General features: G+C 41.1%; 1 protein-coding gene and 1 long non-coding RNA gene across 3 annotated transcripts in view; one reads left to right on the top strand and one right to left on the bottom strand.

Moving 5' to 3' along the window:
- The window catches only part of LOC146549407 (uncharacterized), a 9,503-nt gene extending 7,722 nt beyond the window's left edge, over positions 1-1,781 (bottom strand). The window contains exons 1-2 of one of the 2 annotated variants that reach the window (XR_014890425.1): positions 1,310-1,448; positions 463-618 (exon numbers count right to left, since the gene is read on the bottom strand). This is a non-coding gene — a long non-coding RNA (uncharacterized LOC146549407). Of the gene's footprint in view, positions 1-462; positions 619-1,309 lie in introns of both variants that reach the window. The other variant, XR_014890426.1, reaches the window with a different exon arrangement.
- rmp24 (ribonuclease MRP subunit p24) lies at positions 1,752-24,144 on the top strand. Its single transcript, XM_085262438.1, has 5 exons — positions 1,752-2,538; positions 8,403-8,425; positions 9,533-9,753; positions 22,463-22,656; positions 22,960-24,144. Exons 1-5 carry the CDS (start codon positions 2,444-2,446, stop codon positions 23,144-23,146), a joined length of 720 nt encoding a protein of 239 aa, XP_085118564.1. The 5' UTR covers positions 1,752-2,443; the 3' UTR covers positions 23,147-24,144.

Raw genomic sequence — 24,144 nt, 5'->3', positions numbered from 1 at the left:
TGCATTACGGAGACAGGTGTGGTTCTACATGGCTCAACGAGTAGTGCATCAGTGCCGTCAGGGCTGCAGGTTCCATCCTCTGTGAGTCAGCAGAGCACAGACAATTTCAACTACCTTCTGGTGAAACTAATTCTAACAGTCTGCAAAAATGTATGCTGAAAAGCTGCCGGCAATATGTTTTCTAATGTTCTCCTGCAAATATAAATGTCCTCACTTTCACACCGCCTTCAGAGACTTGCTAACACCACAATACTGCCTGGCAGTTATGTGATCACTCTCTATAGGCTTCAGGTTTCCTGTGCCCTGCAGGAAAATTGTTACTGTTCAGGTCAGGGGAGAAGTATTCCACAAGTCTTTGATCGTTCAAGCTGAATTTATTTGGCTCATCACAGCAGCAACATTCATCTCTGCCAATTTACTGCTACATTTCAGTGTTAGTGAAAATGAAAGCAAAATGCCTACCTTCCCATCCCCGTCCAGGTCCAATTTTATTTCTGCTGCACGCCTGTAAAGAGGGGATGAGGATGTAGTCGTACTTTATAGCACCATATCAACCTCTCTGACTGTCTTTGTGTCGCCCAGTCTGACTCTCCCTCGGACTCGCGAGTCAATTTAGTCCTGCAGTGAGAGGAGAATCCCTTTATCCGTGGACTACACTTTACGCGGAAGGCACCGACTTGAACATTTCATTCTTGCGTGGAGGCGCCTGCCTGCCGGACCCTGATAAAGTGGAGATTTACTCGCGCACCAAGTGAGGAGCTATCCCTCACACTCCAGCTTACTCGGTCAGTTTCTGAAAGCTCTATGGCCCAGTGATTTAATGTCGTTTCAGCGTCTGGTGGCAGACCTCCTAGCCCCCCACTTGCCTCCCTAAACGAACGAATGCAAGCGCGCATACGCACGCGTGACCACAACCTGTGAAGATAAATAACTTCTGTGTTAATGGGCCGTCAAATTCACAACAGAAAGAAAATTGAAAAATAAAACTGAATATCTAAAACATCCGCAATGGCCGAGATAGTAATCGGTGGCTGATATAAATTCAAAGTCAAATAAAAAAAAAAAATAGACACTGTAAGATGATGCCCCAAACTCTACATTATACTGTAATATTAAAATTAAACTTCTTCAAGGGAAATGATGTTGAACTTATCAGCTGAGGGGATGTCGTCAGAGGTTATTGCGCCTTTCAGGTTCACGTGGGACCGTGATAATTTAGAGGAGGCTAAACAGTATTCCTTTGACTTGAATGTCAGTATTTGTACAACACGAAGGCTTGGAAACCTACCGAGAGACCGAATCGACATACCTGAAAAGGATATGCGTAAAACGCATCGGTCCGACAGTCAGTGCTTGGACACGCTGGGACGAGAGGGAGACTGTGCTGTCGCTGGTGGTGAATAAAATCTCTTATCTCGTGTAAAACCTCCTTGTAAACTTCTCTCTTGTCATCTTCGGTCTGTGTTCTGTTCATCAAGCGTTATATCTGACTGACCGGCTCGCTTCTTTTGATGTCGGTGGTAGGAGGGTACCCAGAGGCGCGCACTGGGGAGATTCTTCCTCCCCTCTGCCGCTTCAAAATATCCAATTTCACACACTGACTCTTTTTTTCTCCCCGCATAATTCCCTTCTGGAGCAGGTGCAATAATTTCACTGGATCCACCCGGAGTTTTATCAGAGTTAAGAACCCGAATCCATGTCGCATATATGTGTGGTTTCTTTCATGGTTTTGCAAGGTTTGCTATTGCTTTGGTAAGCTCTGAACACAGAAAAAGGGGATATTAACATATCTCATGGCCATTTAACGTTGGTAAGTCATGATATCCAATAAGCTTCAAGGAATGATGACATCAAAGGGTATCTGTTCAGTACTGGGATGACTGCACTTGCGCAATTACGTTTTGGGTTTTTGTTTTGTTTTTTACCTTAGTTAATGACATTTAACTCAGTAATTGTTGACTCCAAACAGGGCCATTACAGTCATTGATGATACCTTAGACTAAATAGCCTTTATCGTTTAAACTTCGAATTTTAACATTCAATTAATTCCCAGTGTCAAGTGATATGCGATTATTTTTTTATTGTAGTTTTTTAGTTTTAGTCTTCTTCTTCTTTTTTTTTTGCAATATCAAATGAGAGAATGGTGTTGAAATCAATACGCTCCGCCATGTGTTCCCTAACTACTCCGTTTCCCATAATCCAATGCAAGTAACGTCAGAATCTCGCGACCGGAGGTGGCTAACTGGAACGCTAGTTAGCTCAATGCAGACTTGATGAGAATTAGAATTTTCTACAGTCGTTCCGCTGCAGCTTCTCCAGTAGTGGAAAGGACGCCTGTCTAGTCTCCACTTTGTACTTGTTAAGCCGGCTAATCATTTACGGAGGAAGTTTTTATTTGCATTCGCGGGAGAGTTTCCGTTTTCTCACGTGCATCATCAGAAAAATGGAGATTTCTCCTGAGATAAAATCAAACAGCTTTCTGCTGGACGCTTCTCTGCTGTATAAGGATAGCTGCCCGGAGTTATCGCGCTTCTACATGTAAGATACTTCACTATAACCAAACACGAATACCACTTAAAAGTATATTTTACTTGCAGTCCTTTATTGTTGTGATGCTAGCAAGTGGACGCTAGGTGGAGGTGTTCGCCCAGTGTGACCGGGAAAGTTTCTAGCTCGACGATGATGTCAGGGAAAATTATGATTGTAGCCCCCATTATAGTTCCTTATTACTCAGGCTATAGTTTCGCAGTTATAAGGAACTATAGCTTTGTAACTGATGTCCTGTCAATCATTTTGGGATTGGTTGAGCTCTGACGTCTAACATATTAAGCCACTGTTTAATTCTCATTCTTTTTTCACACGTTAATTTAAATAAGAATGGGTTATGTGCTCGTGCTTTCATTGCTTTTTTATAACTTTTTGTGTTACAGTCACCTCGAGGATAATCGGATCACTGGTGGCTACAGTGAAACTGCAGAAACACATAATACAGTGAAGTCTAAAAATAAGATGTGGCTGCTGCTTACGTTGGTCTTTAGTGGTGCCTCAGGTGTCAATAGTGTTGAAGTTTTGGAGCATGAATTGTTGTACTTTTCCACTGAAGTTTAGCCTGCTGTAGTTCTTCTACAACAGTGACTTACTGTAGCTGGACATGAGCCCATGTGAGAGTCCCAGCCGTGGCTGCTCGTGTTTGTGGGCAAGTTTGCAATGCCTCAGTGATAGTTTCAATTTAAATGAATTACAGTTTGGTGAAATGGTTTCAATTGGTGAGAACGAGACACCTTCCTAACAAGCTCTGAAATCAAAGCACAAGGAAGTAAACAAAGTGGTGGTGGTGGTGCAGACAGTCCCTCTAATCATCGGGTAAGAGAGCCAGGCAGTATGTAAGCCTCAGCCTCATCCTTGTATGGTTGGTAAACAAACCCAAACAGAGCCCTGATCCAGCATTCCCAAGGTGTCTTATTCTTTTTAGATTCCTGTAATTAAGTCTTTGAATTTTTACTCAGAATTAAACACATTAGTTATTATAGCCACTTTATGATTTTATTCATCATTTACAGTTCACTTCTTGAACTTCAAAATTTTGGTGTCTGATAGCCGTTCCAGACATTGGTGATTGCCGTGTTGTGGTGAAAGCTGGAAGTAATTTCAAGAGAAATCCTCTTAAGCCTTTGTCTGTGTGTGTGTGTGTGTGTGTGTGTGTGTGTGTGTGTGTGTGCGCGCGCGCTCATGCATGCGCTCAGGCTGTGCCCACTTGCTGGTATACAGACTTTTCTTCTTTATTAGGGTTTAAATTGAGCATTAATGCATCTAAAATGTTTTAAAATGTGCATATGTCTGTGTAGGCTCTTTCCACAATCCTTAGACTGTGCATATATGTGTGGACTCCTGCGATTCGTGCATTAGTTGGGTTTCAGCCATGTCCCTTTGTCCTTTGGCTTGTCTTCTCTCTTACCTGAGCCAGGAAATTTGTGGGCAGAACCATGAATGGAAAGAAAAACAGAGGTTTTAATGGTGAAAACCCCAGTCCGGGTCGTTTTCCGGATGTGTGTGAACCCACTGCTGCTTTAATAACATTGATCTGTTCCCCAGATTCCCCGGCTATGATTAGCTGTGGTATTTGAGAACATTTTGAACACGTTTAACTCTGACCAGCTGTCCAGCAGGCAGGACACAAATCTAAATGTTTGGCTTTGTAACTCAGAGACCTCACTGGTTTTATGCCAAAGTGCCTGGCAGAGAAGACACAATGAACAGCCACTGCCAAAATGTACACTTAGCGCCATGAGCTAATTAAGTGATCCGAGTGATAATATGAGAGGCAGCATACAGGAAGGAACTCATGCTACGAATGAAAGCCTCAGACGCATGCTTTGAATGCACAACTGATCAAACCGTGCACCCGCGACAGGAGAGGAACTGAAAATATTTGAGTCGGCATACATTGGTGTACGTGATCAGAGTGCATTGATGTTCTGAATCCTGAGGAATTACGACCATGTCCATGTGTTCCTTTGGGGGTTTCCACTGTCTCCACTTTCTGCAGGCCAATGCGTCACTGGAGTGTTTGTTCTGTGGGTGCGCAATTACTCATACGCTCATACTCCGCATATTTGTAGGAGATGGTGCCTTCTGGCACAGTCTTCACCTTCTGCCAGGCCAATGACTGAATGAGTTAGTATGTATGTTTGCATGGGGCATTACACCTATTGTTGAATTCGATGTACAAGTACTTGGTGTGCTTATTGTGGCTCACGTTGTTGAATCAGTGAAGCTTTTTCCAGTAAGTTCGTAATCATAGTTGCGTGTCTGGTAACTAGACCTTGACTGGCTGTTCTGATTACCAAAACAAATATGCATGTCGTCTGCTGGACAAACAATTTGGAAACTTGTTTTGGTTTCTTGTTTTGTATTTTATTGTCCTCACACAGGCCTCACATGGTTTTCAGTCTAGAAGTACAGCTGCAATTGCTGTGTGTTGGTTAATATTATTGGAACTCTTGAGTAATTAGTGTGGGAGAAATATATATAGCAAAAGCAAGAGGGCTTCAAGGCATGATTGTTCCTTAATAACTTCTGATTGTTTTCTTCATTTTGGCTGTGACATACCACATTCCCAAAAGAAATCACCTACTTAGTCGGCCTAACAAACCTAATTCAGGACCAATGTAGTCAAAAGAAGGTTAATATTTCCATCTGCAGTAGTTTATATTTGGTGGCGTGGCTCTGTTTTGGGACCTCCCTGCCTCTCCATGTGAATATGTGGAGTGCATAAGGCAACTGAGTGTAGGCTGAGGTATCTTTTGATAGAATGCCCTATATCAGATTTACACGTAGATTTGTAGAAGGATATCAGCCACGTGTTGTCAGCTCACCCTGGGATCAACTTATATGCCACATTTGCAAAGTAAACAGAGAAATCTAACCCTCTTGTTTGCTAGCTTGAAGCAATGATTTTGTTGCCTTTTTTTGTTTTTTGTTCACCAGTTGACCTGCCAACAAAGCATTTTTGTTATTTTTATTTCAACTCATATCTGCCATTTCTTGATGTATGCTCTATCATCAAGGTAAGGAAAGGTAAGTCGATTCTGGTCATCTGGACACTGTTTTTAGCGGGAGAAAACGTCTTCAGTGTGGATCTCTTCAGCCTCTTCAGAGCCTCAGCCCCAGTAAGCTGTGTAGGCAGAGATCATCCTCACCGATCTTTGATGCCCACCCAGTCATTTCGTTCTAGAAGCAGGCCTGAAATATGACAAACCTCTCATTAAAAAAAAGAATTATCCAAAGGGCAAAGAATTAAAGGTTAATCCAGATATGCTTGGATTGCATTCTCTTAAGCCTCTTTTTCATTAGTACCTACTCAACTTGACTCCAATATGCGTAGGGCCATTACAGCAAGGAGGTCGAAAGTCCTCTGACATCATTTGTATACGACACAGGCTATATTTATTGCTTTTTTTCCAGACTCGGTTACCACGGTGTTGTTTTTTATGTAGCCATTTCCCTCATCGCTGCGTTTCAACAGTACCAGTTTTGATTTTTGTCACTCTTATGAGTCCTCGAGTAACTCCACTGACTAGCCAATGCTGATGGACGCCCATGGAACTCCGGGCAAGTGGCTACAAAAAAAATATTTGGTCCTAGGTATTACCACCTAATGGGAAACCATAAAAACAGAGTTGCGTCAAGCCAAGCCGAGCTATTGCTGACTGTCCTCACTGACCACTCGAGTGCTTAAGTCAAAAAGCTACATTTATTCAAAACACTTTATGAAGCTCACATCCAGAACCGATTCTAGAATCACCAGTTATCCTAACATGCATGTCTTTGGATTGCGGCATGAAGTTCAAATTCAACCATCCAGGAGATTTGAACCCAGTCTTCCTCCTGTAGGGCAGCATCACTAAGCATGGCATCGCTGTCTTGTTAAATTTGTCACTGCATTTTTTTCCTGCTGTTTGTCACCACCTTTTAAAGACCTTTTTCCCTCTTCCGTTCCCTTTATCCAACACTTGCCCTCATTTCCTCTCGTACTGTATCACTCCTGTTACATCTTCTCTCAGCAGGAGCAAATGATCCTCAGACTGAGAAGGACCTGCTGGCCTCTTTCGCTGTAAGGTCCAGGTGATGAATGAAACCATGTGAATCGGTGCTGTAGAGGGGCATACTTTCTAGACTATTTCAAGGACTGATTGTGAAGCTGCTACCTGTGCTAGGCCTTTGTGTCTAAATATCTGAATGAGTTACAATCTCCGGTGAAGGTTTTTCAAGACATGCCAGCGGCCCTGTTGTTTTCCCTGATGGTAGCAATAAAATATTCATAATGCTTTTCATTTCATGCTGCAGACAGCACTTCTGTCTATAATCACATTATTACCTTGTAGCCGACACATAATTTCCCCTCACTGCCCTACTGCATCCTCTAGCGCTTCGTTGATCTCCCAGCTGTCAGCAGTTCATCCGTAGGACGCGTATCTTCAGCGTTTATCGCCACAACCGAGCATGCACTTAAAAGGAGATGCATGACAAGTATGTTAATAAGATTTGCACACTGGAAGCAGTCTTTGCGGTGCAGCCTTTCGGAGAGCTGGCTCATTCAGGAAGCTGTGGTAAGGGAGAAAAAGATTCCCTAAAAACATTCCTCGTCTCCGAACTTGAGTCATTCAGTTGTTTTTAGCAGGCTGGTTGTTGGAGGATTGTCTTTCATCTCATGCCAACAAACAGCTCTTGCTTTTGTTATCAATATGTATACTGTATAGTGGTGATGTGAACTACCATGGGAAATGTAAATCAACTAACTTCCTGAAAAGGATTTTTTTTTTTTTTTAAATGTCAGCAGAGAATGATTAAATAGCTTTCCGAACAACTAACTGCATTTCTGGAATTGTTCAAGGTCCATGAGTCATTATCACTTCACAACAGAGTGACAATCCACCACATCGGCCTCATACAGTTTCTCTTCATTTCCTGTATTATCTGCTGACAGGTCGTCTATATAATCTGACAGCTTAATCCAGTCACTGATTATTAAATTGGGGGTAGTATCTAGAGACAGTGATTCAGACTGTGCAGTGACTGATGACAGATATGTTGCAAAGCCCACAGCGTGCTCAGCTGTATCTGAAATCATCCATCAGTACGATGCACCGTTTCACATATGGCGTGGTTGAGAATGCCGGCGGAGCGTATAAACAAACGTCTGCCACCAGACGCCGCGGCAAAGGCCCGTAGGTTAACTCCAGATTAAAGCCGACCCCGCGCGCCCTCCTCCCTTTCCATAAGCAGACAGCCCTATTTCTGTCTGTCCCTGACACACGTGCAGCCGGACAATAAATGTCCCTTTATCGATTTAAGCCCTGAGCTAATTTTAGTGTGGCTTAGTTGTGACTCAGTTAAAATATCTCATTGCGAGTGTTCCCAAAGCGGGGGCAGCCGCATGGGCGGTGAAGCCACTGAATTGGTTTGGAAAGCTGCCCCGTATTGTTTGGGAGAGACCAGTTTTTCCGGTTGCATGTTTTCCACTCCACATAATGGGAATAGATAGTCTTTTTTTTTTTTTTTCCCGTCCCCAAAAATTGTTTCCATCTTGTAATTTGTGTGTTTGCAAACATCTATTTTATGCAAATATGCAAGCAATAAACATATTTATTTCAATATTTTCCATCACACTGTCTCTTACCTTGTTTCTTTCACTGGTCCAGCGTTACAGGAGTTGTTGTGATGTAAATTGAGAGGAGCATTTCAGGATACATGCACGTTAAATGACAAATAAAGTATTTTAAAAATGCACATATACAAGATGTACATTATTAAAATGATGCCTCATGATCGTGTTGTTGTGTTTTGACATAAACTCGGTTATAATTGAAGTCTCAAACTCGTCTCCTCTTTCTCATTCCCAGGCAGGGGTCTTTGAAGGCTAACGGTAAGTTCACGGAGACGTGAGTCCTTGAACGAACTCCCGTTTCATTAAAATTTCTTCTTCCTGTTTCACTTTTGCATGTTTTCATCAGTTCTGCCCCAGAGTGTAATAAGCACGCACAGAATGCAGTAGTAAGTAGGACCTTGTCACTGGCTTGTCAAGGTTGATAAAACTCACTAAATCCTCCGCCAAATACTCAGAGGCAGCCAGCTGTCTCAAACAGACTGCCCAGTGGAATCAAACACCCACACGTAGACACTCACAGACACACAAACTCTCAGACCCATGCCAGCCGAAACCACATAAAACGGGAGTGGTGCCATTTAGTAAGACTCCTCAGACTTTTCTCCTTAAATAGCACAAAGACTCGTCCCAAACTAAGTAACGTGGTGTTTGTTTGGAGTTCTATTAAAATGATCACATTTTTCTATGGAAATAGAAATATCGACTATTAAATGATAATTCCAAGATCAAACTATCACCTTTCTGTTATAAATCTCATTTCCTCGTTGTTTAAATTGTAAGGGGCCAGTCTCACGCTTGCATATAGTATTGTGCAAAAACCTTGAGCTACCCCTCGCTTCTTTATATTTGGAAATGTTTGTACAATTCTAACGAGTCTGAAAGTCAATATCTGGTGTGATCTCCTTTATTCTTTAACACAACCTGAACTCTCTGAGATAGCTTTCATTTTTTTTAAGTAGTCTTCAGGAATAAAAACCAAAAAAACAACTAGTTATTGGCCAAAGAAAAACCTTGAAAGACCTTAAGCAAGCCTGGAGAACTATTGCTCAAGAGCACTTTCAAAATTCCAAGAAAATCTAGTTACTTGGAAGATAATGTAAGACAAAAAGGAGGGTGGCTCAAGACTTTCAATTCAATTTATTCAATTCAATATTTATATAGCGCCAAATCACAACAACAGTCGCCTCAAGGCGCTTTATATTGTAGTGTGGACCCTACAATAATACATACAGAGAAAAACCCAACAATCAAATGATCAAAAGACTTTTGTGCAGTACTGTCCATTTCAGCAATTTTTGGTTGTTTGATTGTTATTTTGTTCAAAAGATACGTTTTAGATTGTCTGTGTCTTTCATTTGCTTTCAGGACCTCTGAAACAAAAGTTCTCCAGTATGCAGCACAACACTGGGGTGTGTCCGTACTGTTGCCAGTGGCTCCACCCTGACAATCACCATGTGCGGCTGAGGCCCAAGCAGCGTCCATCAGCACGGGTGCAAAGTGTCCTGCTCAGGAAGGCCAGAGGCAAACGGCTCAGCCTGATGCAGAAAAATCTGCTGTGCCGCTTCCAGAAGTCCTCGTCGGTACTGGTGAGAAGGCAAACAAACTACAAATCTAAGCACCTGATTATGTGTTTTACTGCACTGCAGCATATTGTTCAGGAGTACAATGGAAGTGACAATTCAAAACCAAGGCAACACAAGGTGCTTTACATAAAACATGCAGGGCCAAAGGAACATAAAAGAAAGGCACACATGTATTTACAAAGAATAAAAAATAAGATAGCACCAAACACAAGAGTAAACATCACGGACGAGTCCAGTGCAGTGCGAGATATAAAGAAATCTCTCCAAAAAAGGAAGCAACGCATGGCAAACATGGATTTAAAAGAGCAGAGCACACCTCTGGTTATGTCTGGGAGTTTGTTCTGGTTATATGATGCATGCTTCTCCGTGTTGAGTCTTTACTCGGTTTAACCAAGTAATCCCAGCTTTAAGGCTGAACAGTTTCCTCAGCTGTAGTGATGTTAAACTAAAGGTCAGTAGTTATTTTGTGATATGTGGGATAGCTGCTGATATGTGATTTATTTGTGAAATCTGTATTTTTTTAATTGTTGGTAATACGGCTGCTTCTGATAACCCGCCATATTCTAATGATTGTATTCTCTTAAATATCACTTGGACTTTAGTGTGGACTTGACTGCTTATTCTGTAGCTATTATTGACCTCAGAGCATAAATGAGCCAGGGGAGATCTACACTGCCCTGCCTCTCGCTTTTGTAGAGCGAGAGGCAGGGTACACCCTGGACAAGTCATCCGTCTGTCACAGGGCTAACACAGAGGGACAGACAACCGTTCATCCTCTCATTCACACCTACAGCCAATTTAGCATCACCGGGTTTCCTAACATGCATGTCTTAAGATTGCGGGAGGAAGCCAGAGTATCTGAAGAGAAACCTCACAGACACATGAAGTACAGGAAAACTCCACAAGAAAAGCAGAAGCCTGGATGCAAAAGAAAAAGAAGAAAAAGAATGATCAGTTTATTATAACTTAACTAGTCCTGAATTGTCTCATAATCTATTTTTTGAGCCATTTTTGCCATTTAAATCGATGAAGTCATTAGTATTCATTCCACAGAAAGTGTCTGGTATCATTATGGCGCTCCACTTACTGCTCCAGCCTTACAGTTGTCCCATTAGGCTTAACTGTAAGAGCTAATGTTGCTAGAGAGTGCTTTGTCAACATTCACTCTGTTCACCCCACAGTCCTCTCCCAAATTGTTATAGTGGTCCCCTTTGTCTGTCGTCTTAATGGATGGCACCAAGCAAGAATAAAATGTAAAAACAGATTTTGGCCAGCACACACCCACTCTACTGATAAACCCATTTAGATGAGGAAGCTAGTGATGGAGCATGCAGCTATAGGGTCATTTTCCCCAGCACCGGTGATAGCACTGAAGAGCCCCTCTAGCGATCTGACATCAGCCTAATGAAGAGCAGCTTTAGTGGAAATGCTGCTGCATCATTAAAATCTGGTCTGGTTCATTTAGTATGCAGGTATTCACGACACAAAGCACTTTGAACCCACTCTCCACTTTGTATCTGTTGACTCTGAGGGCTAAGAGGTAGATAGAGAATGAGAGCGGTAGCAGGATTAAAAAAAAAGAAAGATAGTGAGAGGAATAAATGCAGAATGAAGTTCGAAATATTAAAAGGGGCAAGAGGGAGAAAGGCAGGTAGATGAGGTGAAAGGAGTCAAATCATGGACTGCAAAAAGAGCTGGGACCTTGTGTTATAATTTCTAATGCAGCACTTCTACTTTTAAGGGCTGTTGTGAAGGTGAGATTGGGGGTCTGATAAAGAGATTTATCAGATCCTGGATCAAGGAAGGATACACAACATGATAGTAAGGTGAACAAGCTATACTTGCTATACTTGTTAGATAAAATAACAACAAAGAAATAAAGGGCTGGGCACAATGTCTGTGTAGGTTTCTGCGGTAGTGTCTGTGGTAGTCTTAGGAGCTTGAAAAGAACTATCACGCCATGTTAAAAAGCTCAAATCAAACTCAAGTCATGCTCAAACTGGTTTCTTTAACATGACAATTAGTTCACTGTATTTTAATGGCCTCCAAAGCCAGCGCATGGGTCGTGGGATCATGGATCTGCTGTCACACATGTGGTCCAATCAGTCCCAGACATCCTGTCCTTAAGCGTGTGTGGCTCCCCTGTTATTAAACTCGTAGCTAAACAGAACTATGCTGTGTGTTTTATACTGAAGGCCACTCTTAAAGACATTGAGCCGTGATTATTCACGTTTCCGCCGACTCATTTGTCAACAATCATCACGATGAACAGTGTGGATGTTTGTCCATCACATGACTTCCTCGTAAACCAATATGGCGCCAAGAATGTCCTCCAAGGTATTTTTAACCTCTGTTTTCATGGTCACTAGCCTGCCCAATGTTCAAAAGACAGCAAGTCAAGCCACACATGCGGGTCATGATAGACTTGTGCTCAGTAAAAGGGCGATAGCAAGCTGATATGCTTAAAATGCACATTGATAGAGTCGTGACGATAAGAGGTGGAATGTGAAAAGCTTCCTTTGCTTTTCCTCCTTGACACGACGCTGATGAAAAGAGCAAAGCAGCTCTGACAGGAAGAAGGGCTCAGCACGAGCTTGGATAAAAAGATTGGCATCCACTTGGTTTCATAGTTAGAGCATAAAAGGGGAATCATTATTTTATTATTTTCCAAATGCATGAAAAATAATCCACAGAATGAGAAATGAAATGTGTCACAGTGACCATTGAATTTGGCACCTGTTGTTGTTGTTGTTGTTTCATTTTTTAATTGCTTCATTTCAGTGGGCCAGAGTCAAGTGTTATGGCTGTGTACACAGTATATTAGTCTCCTTTTACGGTCAGCCACGTAAGTCTGTTGTGTAAATTTACCTTTGTGTGTTTTTTTTATCTTGAGCAGGAGACAGGTGTTTATTTTAAACAACGTATGACTATTTGTAGATGCAAAGACTCATTTCTCTTGTGCGCTCATTTGTTTTCAGAAGCATCAGAACAGTTACGGGGCCTTTTTGTGGATGAGATTTGTTGTCAATAATGTCAATATTTTTATCGATCTTTTATAGTTTCATATTTGCATTTCTCTCACTTACCTGCATTTAGAAAGTCTTTGCACGAATTATCAGTTAAACTCTTTAACATTGAAGCAGTGTGAATAATCTTGAACATGCACGCTATATGCATGCTCCACCCTATGTGCATGCTCCACCCTATGTGCATGCTGCACCCTATGTGCATGCTGCACCCTATATGCATGCTGCACCCTATATGCATGCTCCACCCTATGTGCATGCTCCACCCTATGTGCATGCTCCACCCTATGTGCATGCTCCACCCTATGTGCATGCTCCACCCTATATGGATGCTGCACCCTGCTGTAATAGGTGCCATTTTCAATGCACATGCCTTAAAACAGTGTATTTTTGCAGTAAATTTAAAAGAGCAGCTTTTCTAGCTAAAATGTAAGCATGCAAACATCAGAAGGGACCACTGGACCAGTAAATACAAATTTATAGTCATGCACACAAGCGATTTGCAGCGTTTATACTCCAGGGTGTAAATCCCCTTGATTTCACACTGTATTGCTATTGCCGTTTGGTGTGTGTGTGTGTGTGTGTGTGTGTGTGTGTGTGTGTGTGTGTGTGTGTGTGTGTGTGTGTGTGTGTGTGTGTGTGTGTGTGTGTGTGTGTGTGTGTGTGTGTGTGCGCGCGCGTGCTGCCCTTATGGTGGGATGCCAGTGCATGACAGGCTTTCCTCAGCCCTGTGAAGTTGTCTTAGTGCTGCGATAAATCACTTTGTTTATGCGTGCTGAGCGGGTTATCCAGCAGTGGATCTGGGAATAGGTTGGATGCAGCGCCACAAAAGAGGCAGAGACCCTAAATGGAGCGAAGAATAGCCTATTGTCCTCCTGCATTCTTCTCTTCTTCCTCCTTGAGTTTAGTTTTAGACTTTCTATCAGAGTTGCTTGTCACAAGGAAAATGTATTCTGTGCTTTCATGTTTTTTCAGGTGATTAGTGCATGTCTGCATTAGGAAAAATATTTCTGTTGGTCCTTTTATTCATTCTCATTCAGTTCGTTTTCAGAATACAAGATGAACCAGATATGAAGGAGCAAAGTGACAGACCATAGGTCGTTCTGTTTTTGGCACATTACACACGGAGCCATCTTTCTGATGCGACTCAAATCTGTGATTTATTTTTTAAGTCACCACTTCTTCTTGACCTCACTGACCAGCTCTCATTCTAGTACCTTTACACACTCCAGTCTCTCTTGTTACTTCTCTCTTAAGTTCTATCTCAGCTCATCTACCCGACCACAATCTGACCTCTCACATTATGCTTTCTCCATTTCTCCTTCCTTTCTTGGCCATGTCTTCACCACATTTCGCTTTCATTTATCTTTAGTGGAAAATGTGCCGCCTGAGGCCATGACAGGAAACAGGAGGCAGCGATGTCTAGCTGGTGTTTTGCCTGTTTGCTGTCAGGGAGCAGAAAAGGTTCCGCTGAGGGGGAGCAGGATTACAAGAGGGGAAAAAATATTGGGAAAGACAGATGATTAGAGATGAAAGCATTTTTTCGATACAAACAGAGGAGTCACAGTGGGAGGTGGAAACACTCACTCTTGTGCCACGTGTTTGGGTATTTAAGTAAAGCATTTGAAATATGTTAACATCTACATACTGTACGTAGCAATGGCAGGAGTCACGGGAAACTGATGCCAGCTGAACTTGACATCCTTGAAGAGCAAACGAAAACCAAAATATGCATAATGTAACATACAGTTTAATTATTTTAAGCATCCACACTTTCTTCTCTCCACTGTCATCATGTCTGTAGTTGAGTAGACATGCGGGATAAACCCCATATAGAGAACTTAAAGTGGTACCACTGCAGCATGTCATCTCTCAATTAACGTCTTGATGCAACTATTAAAAAGTCTGCTTTGGAACTTGGCGTTCCCTCTGTTCGGCTTTCGCATCCTCACTCACCAGCATTTGAATCATACGCTTTCTGAAATTGAATCTGTCAGCACGTGTGTGCATTAATGGCATTCGCTGCATGTCTTCTGTAAAGCCAAGTACGGGCCATTCGTCATCTCTATAATAATCAGGGCAGAGTTCTAAATCCAGATCTGTCTCTGGGCTCTTTTCTTTATTCCTCAGCCTCAAAACTTCACCTGTGTTTTGAACAGCCTGATGGGTGGAGATATATCTCCAAGGTAAAGATTTTTGTAAATTTAAATGCAGACTGTACTCTGTGGTTGTGTTTGTTTGTTTGTTTGTTTTAAACTTACAAATGCAGACAGCTCTAGGTCATCAAATGTTGCTATTGTATTCTCAAACTACTCAGAACTGCATGATTTTATAAATATATTAAAAGTATGTAGTGCCTGGTTTGCATAAACTTCAACAGATAATGTCTGAGGGACTTTGACAAGTATTTCTGTCACTTTTTTTTATTATTATTATTTATTCAGAGCTCTTTTTGAATGTTGGCTGCCTTTTCTTCTGTTCTCTGTCTCTCATGCTGCTTTAATAATATTGTGTTCTGGGCTGTTGGTAGGCCTGCCCATGACTGATGGTGTTCCATTATGTGTTTTTATATCCAGCTATGCTTTTATTGCATTAGCAGTATGTTTGGGATACCTGGATTTAAAGGGATCATGTATTGTTGGAAAATAGGAGTCGTTGCCAATTAGATCCTTTCCAGGTGGTTTTTCATGGTCTAGCAAACTCTGACGGTACTTTTCTGTTTTCATAATTCTTGTTTTGACAAGATGTCCAACACCACTGGCTCAAACGCAGCCCCAAGCCATGACAGAGCCTCCACCATGTGTTTATAGATGGCTGTAGACACTCACTGTTGTACGTCTCTCATAACCAGTGTTGGGCAAGTTACTTTGAAAAAGTCATTAATTATAGTTACTAGTTACTTCTTCAAAAGAAAAACCTGAGTTACAAGATACAAGTAATTAATTACTTGAAAAGTAACTATTGCTTTACTTGAAAAATGAGGGTATAATTGGCCATTTTTGACTACTTTTGATTTTCCCTCTACATTTCACCTTTAAAAACTATTTACTTTGTCAGCTTCAACCGTCTGTTTGTTGAAAAATAGTAACGCGACTGCACCGCATTGTCTTGTTAGTAACGGTAGCGGCCTTGTAAAGATAGGTATAGTAATTAGTTAGATTACTCATTACTGAAAAAAGTAACGCCGTTAGTAACGCCATTACTTGTAACGCCGTTATTCCCATCACTGCTCATAACCACCTCCCTACAAGAGCTTTTCTTTTATACATATAAACAAAAAGAAAAGGATTACAGATGATCTGTACATTCAGGGTAATTAGCCCGTACCTTTAAGGCTGTGAAATAAAAGGAAAAAAGAAGGAAAAAGGGAAATGAAGAGAAGCAAAAACGAGAAATATAAACATTTGTATGATATTTCCCAAAGAAACATAATCGCTGCAAAATAATCTCATTCATTTACTGACTACAATTCAAAAATTTCAAGTTAGGATTCATCACTCCATCAGATCTGTTGCCACTGATTTTCAGTCCAGTTCTTGTGTCATTTGTCATACCTCAGCCTTCTCTCCTTGTTCCCCTTTCTCCAAAATGGCTTCTTGACAGCCACTCTTCCACTGAGACCATTTCCAATCCGGGTTGAGGTAGTAGATAGATTTAAGTGAATGTCCAGATGGATCTCTCAGGTCCTGTGACACGTTTGCTGGATTTTTTCTGTCAGCACACACTGCACACCGTGCCCAGATTTTCATTTTTGCCATGTGTTTTTGTGACGGGATGATAGTGCCTAAAACTACAATTTGGGTTCTCTGCTGTGTGTTATGTGTAGATGCAACATTGGGCTGTCCCTTGAGTTAGCTGCTTGTGTTAAAGATTCACAGGTCAGTGTTAAGTGGCTTCATGAATAAGAAAACAGTCCTCTTAGAAAAACAACAAATGTCTAAAGAAAAGCTTTGAAAGACGCTCGAAAGCCTGCAGAACTATTGTTTAAGACCACTTTAAAAGTTACAAGAAAGTCTGGCACCTTGGAAGCAAAATATAAATAAATCAGGCATGCCTCAAGACTTTATACATTACTGTAGTTTTTTTTCCTCTCCATATCTAAAAGAACCTGCAAACACTTTTCACTCTGGAGTATTAGAAATCAGATTAGCATAGGCAGCAGATGTTGATAAAAACTCACATGGGAGTTATTATGAAGAATTAGAATGTTGTTTTTTTTTCTTTATCTAATCTGGCTGACTGGAAATAAGTTTGTTGAGGACTGCGGGTAAACCATCATTTCACGTCTTTGAAGCTGTTTCCCGGCTTTTGCTGTTTTTGGCTCTTGAGGCTGACCGGCTTGTGCGACGCAGGACAAAATGTGACCTTTATCACTGACAAGAGAGCGAGAAAGAAAGAGAGAAACAGATATGTTTTTATGGCAGCATGCAGGAGATCTGCATTCAGATCAGGTGTCTGTGTATTTACCAGCCTGCCTGCCTCCAGACAGTGTGACTAAGTGGCTGCATGCACCCAATCACAGAGCAAGGCCATGGCGAGAGGAAAGTTTATACTTCTTGCCTCGTATTGATCCCCAACTGCTCTTCTGCTTTCAGCTTTATTGCGTTGTATTGATGCGGTCTCGAATGACTTTCACACACAGCGTATGTGGATAATCATACTTTGATGTTCACAAAAACAGAACCATCTCATCACACGATAGACATTTAGCACTGATAAACAATTATATGACTTATATTTCTACTTTAGGAGTCCTAACAGACGCTTCATTCTGTGACTCACTCTGCTACTCTACTCATCTTCCTCCTCTTGGGCAGTATTGCACTGCTGAGGTCAGATTAATCAACCAAAGCTGACCTCTGACAGCAGAGAGAAAGCTAGGAAGGGAGGTATTTATGGAGCAGAGGCTATTATTAGCAGGAAAGGTCCATCTGCAGAATTGATATGTGTGTGTGTGTGTGTGTGTGTGTGTGTGTGTGTGTGTGTGTGTGTGTGTGTGTGTGTGTGTGTGTGTTGCAAACAATGTTGACTACTTATAATCATGAAAATGAGCAATTGCAAAGTGCAGGAATGTTTGTCGTATGCTGGGAGAGAAGTACAGTATGCTCTGGAAGAGAAAATAAAAGTTCTGGCCGATTATTTGATTCGATTTTTTGTTTTAGACTCAGAGAATGTTAAACTCTGTTCTCATTTGTCACAGTATTGGGTTACACACAACAGTCAGCTTGCCAGAGATTGAACTACAAGAATTACAGCTGCAGGATCTCATTGATCTCAGGTTATTTAAATTGAAAGTTTTCACCTTTGTGAACTATCTAACAGTCTATTTGCTCATTTAAAGTTCAAACCATTACACCGTTCGTAACTTAGACCTGCGTTCTTTCGTTCAGGAAGTCGTGCATTAATCTATGACTTGAGCTTTATTATTTTTATATGCAGAAAGAGCCGCTGCAAGACTGCACAGTTTAGAGGCAATTACACACTCCTGGCAAGTATTAAAATCATGGCATGAAATTGAACGGGAACCTTACTTTCTGCAAAAAAATAAATAAATAAAATGCTTAATATCCCTTGGGGTGTATATAGGTGGTTGTTTATCCGCATTAGCCTTATGCTTGGTTGGCCAATGCGCTGGTTTGTCTGCTGCCAGAATGCCAAGATGAGGAAATCAGATCTCTCTCTGCCACCGATTCACGTGTGGCTCTGCAAGTGCATACGCCGCATGTCGAAGGATTAGCGTAAATTAAACAGGTACACGTGACTAGGATTGCGTTTTAGGTTGTCATGATTTCTTATCACTATGCAACAACCTTACCGTCACTGTCGTCTGAGAGTGGACAGCGTCATTTCCTAGGCACTTTCCAGTTGCTGATTAGCATCTCCGCTGTGCACTTACATGCACACACTTTTTTATTAGGGAAAGATCCTAGGTGTAAACATCCATCTGCAACCAGCTGTCTCTCTGTGTTTGATCTAGCCCACCATTAACTATGTGCACCCCTCCCTCCCCTGGAGTAATCATTTGAAGAAATCATAGTCGTCAAAAGTTGAAACACGAAAATCTGCGTTGTCACCTAAATGTCTCCAGCTCTTATTACTTACAGCATGTGTTACAATTGAAGCTATATCATCTATAACAGAACAGCAATTAGTTTTCTGCTTAATGATATACCCCCATACCCCCTGTTATGATTTGGTTAGATAAAAATTTAATGATGTATGGGAAGAAATTGTTTGATCATTGCAGAAACAGGAAGTGGTGATGGAAAGATTATATGAAAGTGCAATAAAGCAAACGGTACGCATCACAACATTTATGTAAGTGGATAGGAGGAGGTTAAAACTGGAACTATCCACATTGAATTTGGCGGTTTCACATCCCGTAACTCAAACACGATTGGAGGTCACTGCCAGGAATCTGCCAAAACTTACAACCCTCTATTCAAGTGCATCACAGTAATGATGCAACTGCATGCAAGGAGTGTTTATGAACTATTTTACATTGCTGCAAAAAAACTATGTTATTTAAAAAGTCAGTTACTCCAACTCCAACCAAATATTGTTTTCAGTGGTTTGTGCCATGCAAATATTTTAACTGTGAAAACGAAATTCATAACTAATCAGATCTAATCTGTTTGGCCTGAGGGGAAAAAGCAGGATGGATTCTTCCTGCAAAACTAATATAACTATTTTATCCATTTGTCTAAAATGTCTCTATGTGACCAGAAACTAGTTCCAGTATAACATCTTTATACACCTGCACCTTTTTAATATTAGTGCATTACTTTGCTTATAGATACTCCAGACTTTGTGTGCCTACTTTACTGAACAGCACCAGTTATTCCAAGTTTGGAATACTTTGTTTGAGGAAAGGTTTTTTTTTCCACTGTTGAATGTCCTCTCTCAGCTGAATGTGCCTTTCTACATTTATTTTAGACTCCTTATAAGATAACTGCAGTTTAGGAGATATCCATCCATCTATCCATCGAGGGCTGGAGCCTGTCTGAGCTGTCATACAGCAGGAGGTGGCGTACACTCAGAAGAGGTCACCAGTGCATCACAAAAACCATCAATAATAAAATCTTCATATTCAAACCACATACAATGCATAGATTAGAAATTCCACATTTCTAAAATACTGACCCAAGATAACTTCTTAAAAGGCAGCCAGTTATGCCTTTCCTTATTTTTGTGTCCTACATGTACTGCTACAATGGTGAGTGCTCATACTAAACATGGATTAATGTTTCAATTAGTGAGCACACGCACAACGCATGTGCTTTGCCTCATCTCGGGGTACAGAGTTATATCTAAGCACAGTTGACGTCAGATTTAAACCTTCAGTTTGCAAGAGGCAGCCAGTCAGAAGAAAGGTGGCTTAAAGGCCAGAGGAAACTACCTAAAATGTCTTATTTCAATCAGATCCAGCCCGTCATGTCAATCAGATGACGTGATGGGCCACACCAAGCACATTTATTTAAACAGAAATAATGATTATAGTGCACTATTATTGTGCTTTATTAATTGCTGCATGTTAGGTGTGTTTATGCAAAGCTACTCCTGTTCAGTACAGGTACAAAATTCTTTGTGGTTTGAATCTGTTTCACGTTACATCTAGAGTACAAGTAAATAATAAACAGCACTTAAATTATCAGTTATTCAGCAGTATTTACTAAATGCAAGTGTTCTGAGTTTGGATCTTTTGTTAACAAATAGACTTAATCAAAAGATCTTGCATGCACTAGTAACACTGCGATCCATCCTCTAGAGAAAGTCTGGGGTTATTTAGTCCATCTGCTTCACAGAGCATTGGTCAGTCCTCATTGAGCCACACCCCTATGCACAGATGGGTGGGTCAGTTGCTTGGCTTTGTCACTATAAAGCGGGACTGGCAGGCTCCTTTAGTAAACACTTCTCTAACGGTGCGGTAAAAACGAAGAGGAACCCAGAACTAAGTGCTGGTTCACTGAAACCCAACTCTCCAACACTCGGCAGTAGACACCTGTCAGAATCTGAAATGGCTACATTTGTGTCGGTGAGTTTTCCATCTCCTCAGCATTCAGGACTGTCAACAGTTTGGCTCAGATTTGCTGACCTCTGCAGCGGTGGTCTGTTCAAACCAGTTCTAATGTTGTGGCAACTCTGGATAGCTTCTGTCACTACTGGGATTTTTTTATACTTAGATTTTGGAGGGATATTGAGGTTTTATTGAACACTGTGCACTGCATTTGCTACTAAGTTTTACTTAAGAGGAAAAAAAGTGTAAATGGCTCTTCTGTTCAAGATTTTTATTTTTCCTGTGCTGGAGTTAGCTGAAGTTATTTGACATTTGTTAAAACAGCAGAAAAAAATGGCATATCTTATAATTATAGCAGGGTCATGATGCTGGGATGATTTTCTATATTGTTACCATCACTCAGTTCATTCTGTGGTGTCTTATAATGGGCTGCAATTGATAAGAAGTCCTGCCTAATACTGAAGAGTATATATAAAGTAATTGTGGCTTACAATAGCAGTCAGTTGTTTTGTTTTTTATCTGTTTGTCCGAGTCACATTATGATTCCATAACTTATTTGATTAATCATTGATGGTTTATTAACAGCCTGTGTGCACACCATGACATGTACTGCTGTTTCATGCACCATTTCACTTGGACACACAGTCATAGGCCAAGAGTTATTATGCATGTTGTCTTAAATTGCAAGGATCTCCTGACCTGTAGTTCTACCTTGCAACTTTCCTGCTACTTGTTTTGCCTTACATGGAGTTTATATTTTATTTGAATGCAGTGTGTCTTATTTTGAATTACATAAAACAGTAGGCTCAGCTCAAGCATCAGAGAAGTTGTAGGGGAAAAAATGTTATAGAGTTAAACTAGAAAGAACTAGCCAACAGCTCTGATAGCATCTGCGAATCATGCACAGCTACACCTTTAAATCACAGAATAAGAATATGAAGCTGAATGTGAGCATGGTACATCTAATTTATTGATTAGTACAGTTTTGTTTTTCTTGAGCACAAAGTTCTGCGAGTCTTTGATCTGTTACCCGTTGTAACCTTTCCACATTGCAGTGTACCCTGAATAGGCGAAATTGCATGGCAACAGCCCCACCTTGCCGTCTCATAGGCTAAACACATTGTTTTCCCATCCTGCTTCAAGCAGTCCAACTATTTTCATATCTGCAATGTTCATTGGTAAAATTATCTTTGGCACAGCCAGTGGGAAGAGCCTCAGCTGTTAAGTGAATCTCCTGTCATTAGTAAGCTTCCTCTACCTCATTGTAAACTTTTCCTCAGCTTTGAGATGTCAGTACGTGTCCCTGACATCTGTGAGGCTTGCGGGTTGGCCTGCGTCACCTGTGGCATGTGCACCATTTTTATTACAGCTAGTCAGGCCCAAGTCCACACCAAACTGTTGTGCGTCCCAGAGAAAGCCATTAAACTGTGGAAATGGTGAGTTTTGATGAAAAATAATAGCTAGAATGACAAAAAGCTTCACCTTCCTCTCTAGGATTTACATAATTTGTTGAAATTATACACAAGAAGTTTCAACGGATTTCCTTCCAAGTACTCCTCTGGGGATGCCATGTATGCCTTCACCTCAAAACCTCATTGTGTATGAGCGCAGTGTAGACGCAGAGCATGCATTATTAATGGATATGTTCCTTTCCTTCTCCTTATCCCAGATGGCCACCTGCCATGCCTGCAATAAGACATCCAGGTACAAGGGGGTGAACAGGGATTTTATAGCTACCTTCGCTAAGACCCACAACACACCAGGGAGTGCTGGCAAGCACAAAACCCCACAGTCAACCAGCAGATCCAGCATGAATGCCCACAAGACTCCTGGCAAGGACAGGGCGCCTGCTCATACACCGAGGTAAGTTTATTTTGGTTTGCTGTTACTAATATGCGCAGAGCCAAAAGTTTAGTTACAGCCTTGCTTGATTAAACTTAGTTGGTTCTGCAGACATATGAGACAGTGATGTGTCAGGCATGTTGGGATTTGAGTGATTGAGTTTCTATTAAGTCAGCATTAAGGGAACAAGATGTGCGGGCGGCACGTGTTGGTTCCACGTTTTTCGGATCGTGTCGCTGGTGATAGCTTGCTTTTAACATTTCCTGCTAACCAACAAAATCTTAAGTTACTGTAACTCTTAACTGAACTCTTCCTTCTCTCTAGATTCTCCTCCTCCTCCTCCACCTCCACCTCCACTACTACCACTTCAGGATCAGGCTCAGGCTCAGCTTCCTCCAAGCCTCCTAAAATTAGAAACTGGTTTGTCCGACATCTAAGCAAGATTCTCCAGCGAGAGGACAACCAGGGCACCAAGAAGGGGGGCTTGAAAGATTTTCTCTCCTCACTTTGAGCATCTTAAGATTATATGCGCTTTATCTTTGTGAATACTCTTAAAAAACAAAGAAATGGGAGGAGGCCCGTGTCGTAATCTGTGTAATCCAGAGCATCAGAACTTGAGAAACTAGTTGAGTTTCCAAGCCAGTGAAAAGGCACACAGTTTGTCCAACAGCGCGACAGTTGCTGGGCGGATTGGAGCGGCGCTCCTAGAATCCTGAATTGTAACCGGGGGCACCGAGGTCGCTATTTCAGCTGTCAGTCAGTTTCTGCATCTTCTGCACAGTCAGAAAGATGGGCGGACTTCTTTTCATCTAATTTAACACATCCCCCGTTTGTAAACTCCCGAACTGTGGATGTTGAAGGATTATAAAGTATTTATTTATCAAATTGCCGAAGCATCACAGGAAATCCGGCTTTTCTCTGTGGTGGCATTTGTGGCATGACGAGCTGGTTTACATATATATTTTCTCCATTTTCTAATGTTACAAAAATAGATTTATATAGAAAATATATACCTTTAACTACAATTCATGCTATTTGATGTTCAAACTTTTGTATTTGATTTATTTACTTATTTCAGCTTTCAGTTCTCTCCAGTGGGAACATTTTTCTGTTTGTTTGTTTTTTTATTACAAAGTTGAAATATAGAAGTGATAAATGCAAATATCTCATTGTTACATATTTGTAAATGCATACAAATCAATCACCAATGAAAATATTTGATTATCATTCAGAATGGGACTCACCAGTCACTGTTTACAATGAAAAGGCACATCTGCCAAACATCTGTAGACTTACAATTAGTGTCATCTAAACTTTACATTTTCTTTTGATACTTTCTTTGGCTACATGCTTTTGCACCATTGCTCTATTAAATATGACTTGTGTGTTTTTTGTAATGTCTGATTACTTACGGTTGTAGATTAGCTGTTCAGTGAACACACATTTGTTTAAATCCTGAAATACCTCACATTTATATTTCACTGTGAAATACCTGAAATAAAACTGTGA

This window comes from Mchenga conophoros, linkage group LG22 (assembly GCF_057382185.1).
Source record: "Mchenga conophoros isolate Kocher_MC1m ecotype Shallow Benthic linkage group LG22, M_conophoros_male_GT1.1, whole genome shotgun sequence".
Taxonomy (NCBI): domain Eukaryota; kingdom Metazoa; phylum Chordata; class Actinopteri; order Cichliformes; family Cichlidae; genus Mchenga; species Mchenga conophoros.
This window is presented reverse-complemented; position numbering and strand designations above follow the sequence as displayed.

Excerpts from the sequence above, each read along its gene's own strand:
- rmp24 (XM_085262438.1), top strand. The coding sequence starts at position 2,444 with ATGGAGATTTCTCCTGAGATAAAATCAAACAGCTTTCTGCTGGACGCT. Across the intron at positions 2,539-8,402 it reads GAGTTATCGCGCTTCTACAT|GCAGGGGTCTTTGAAGGCTA; the intron begins GTAAGATACTTC and ends TCTCATTCCCAG. Across the intron at positions 9,754-22,462 it reads AGAAGTCCTCGTCGGTACTG|ATGGCCACCTGCCATGCCTG; the intron begins GTGAGAAGGCAA and ends TCCTTATCCCAG.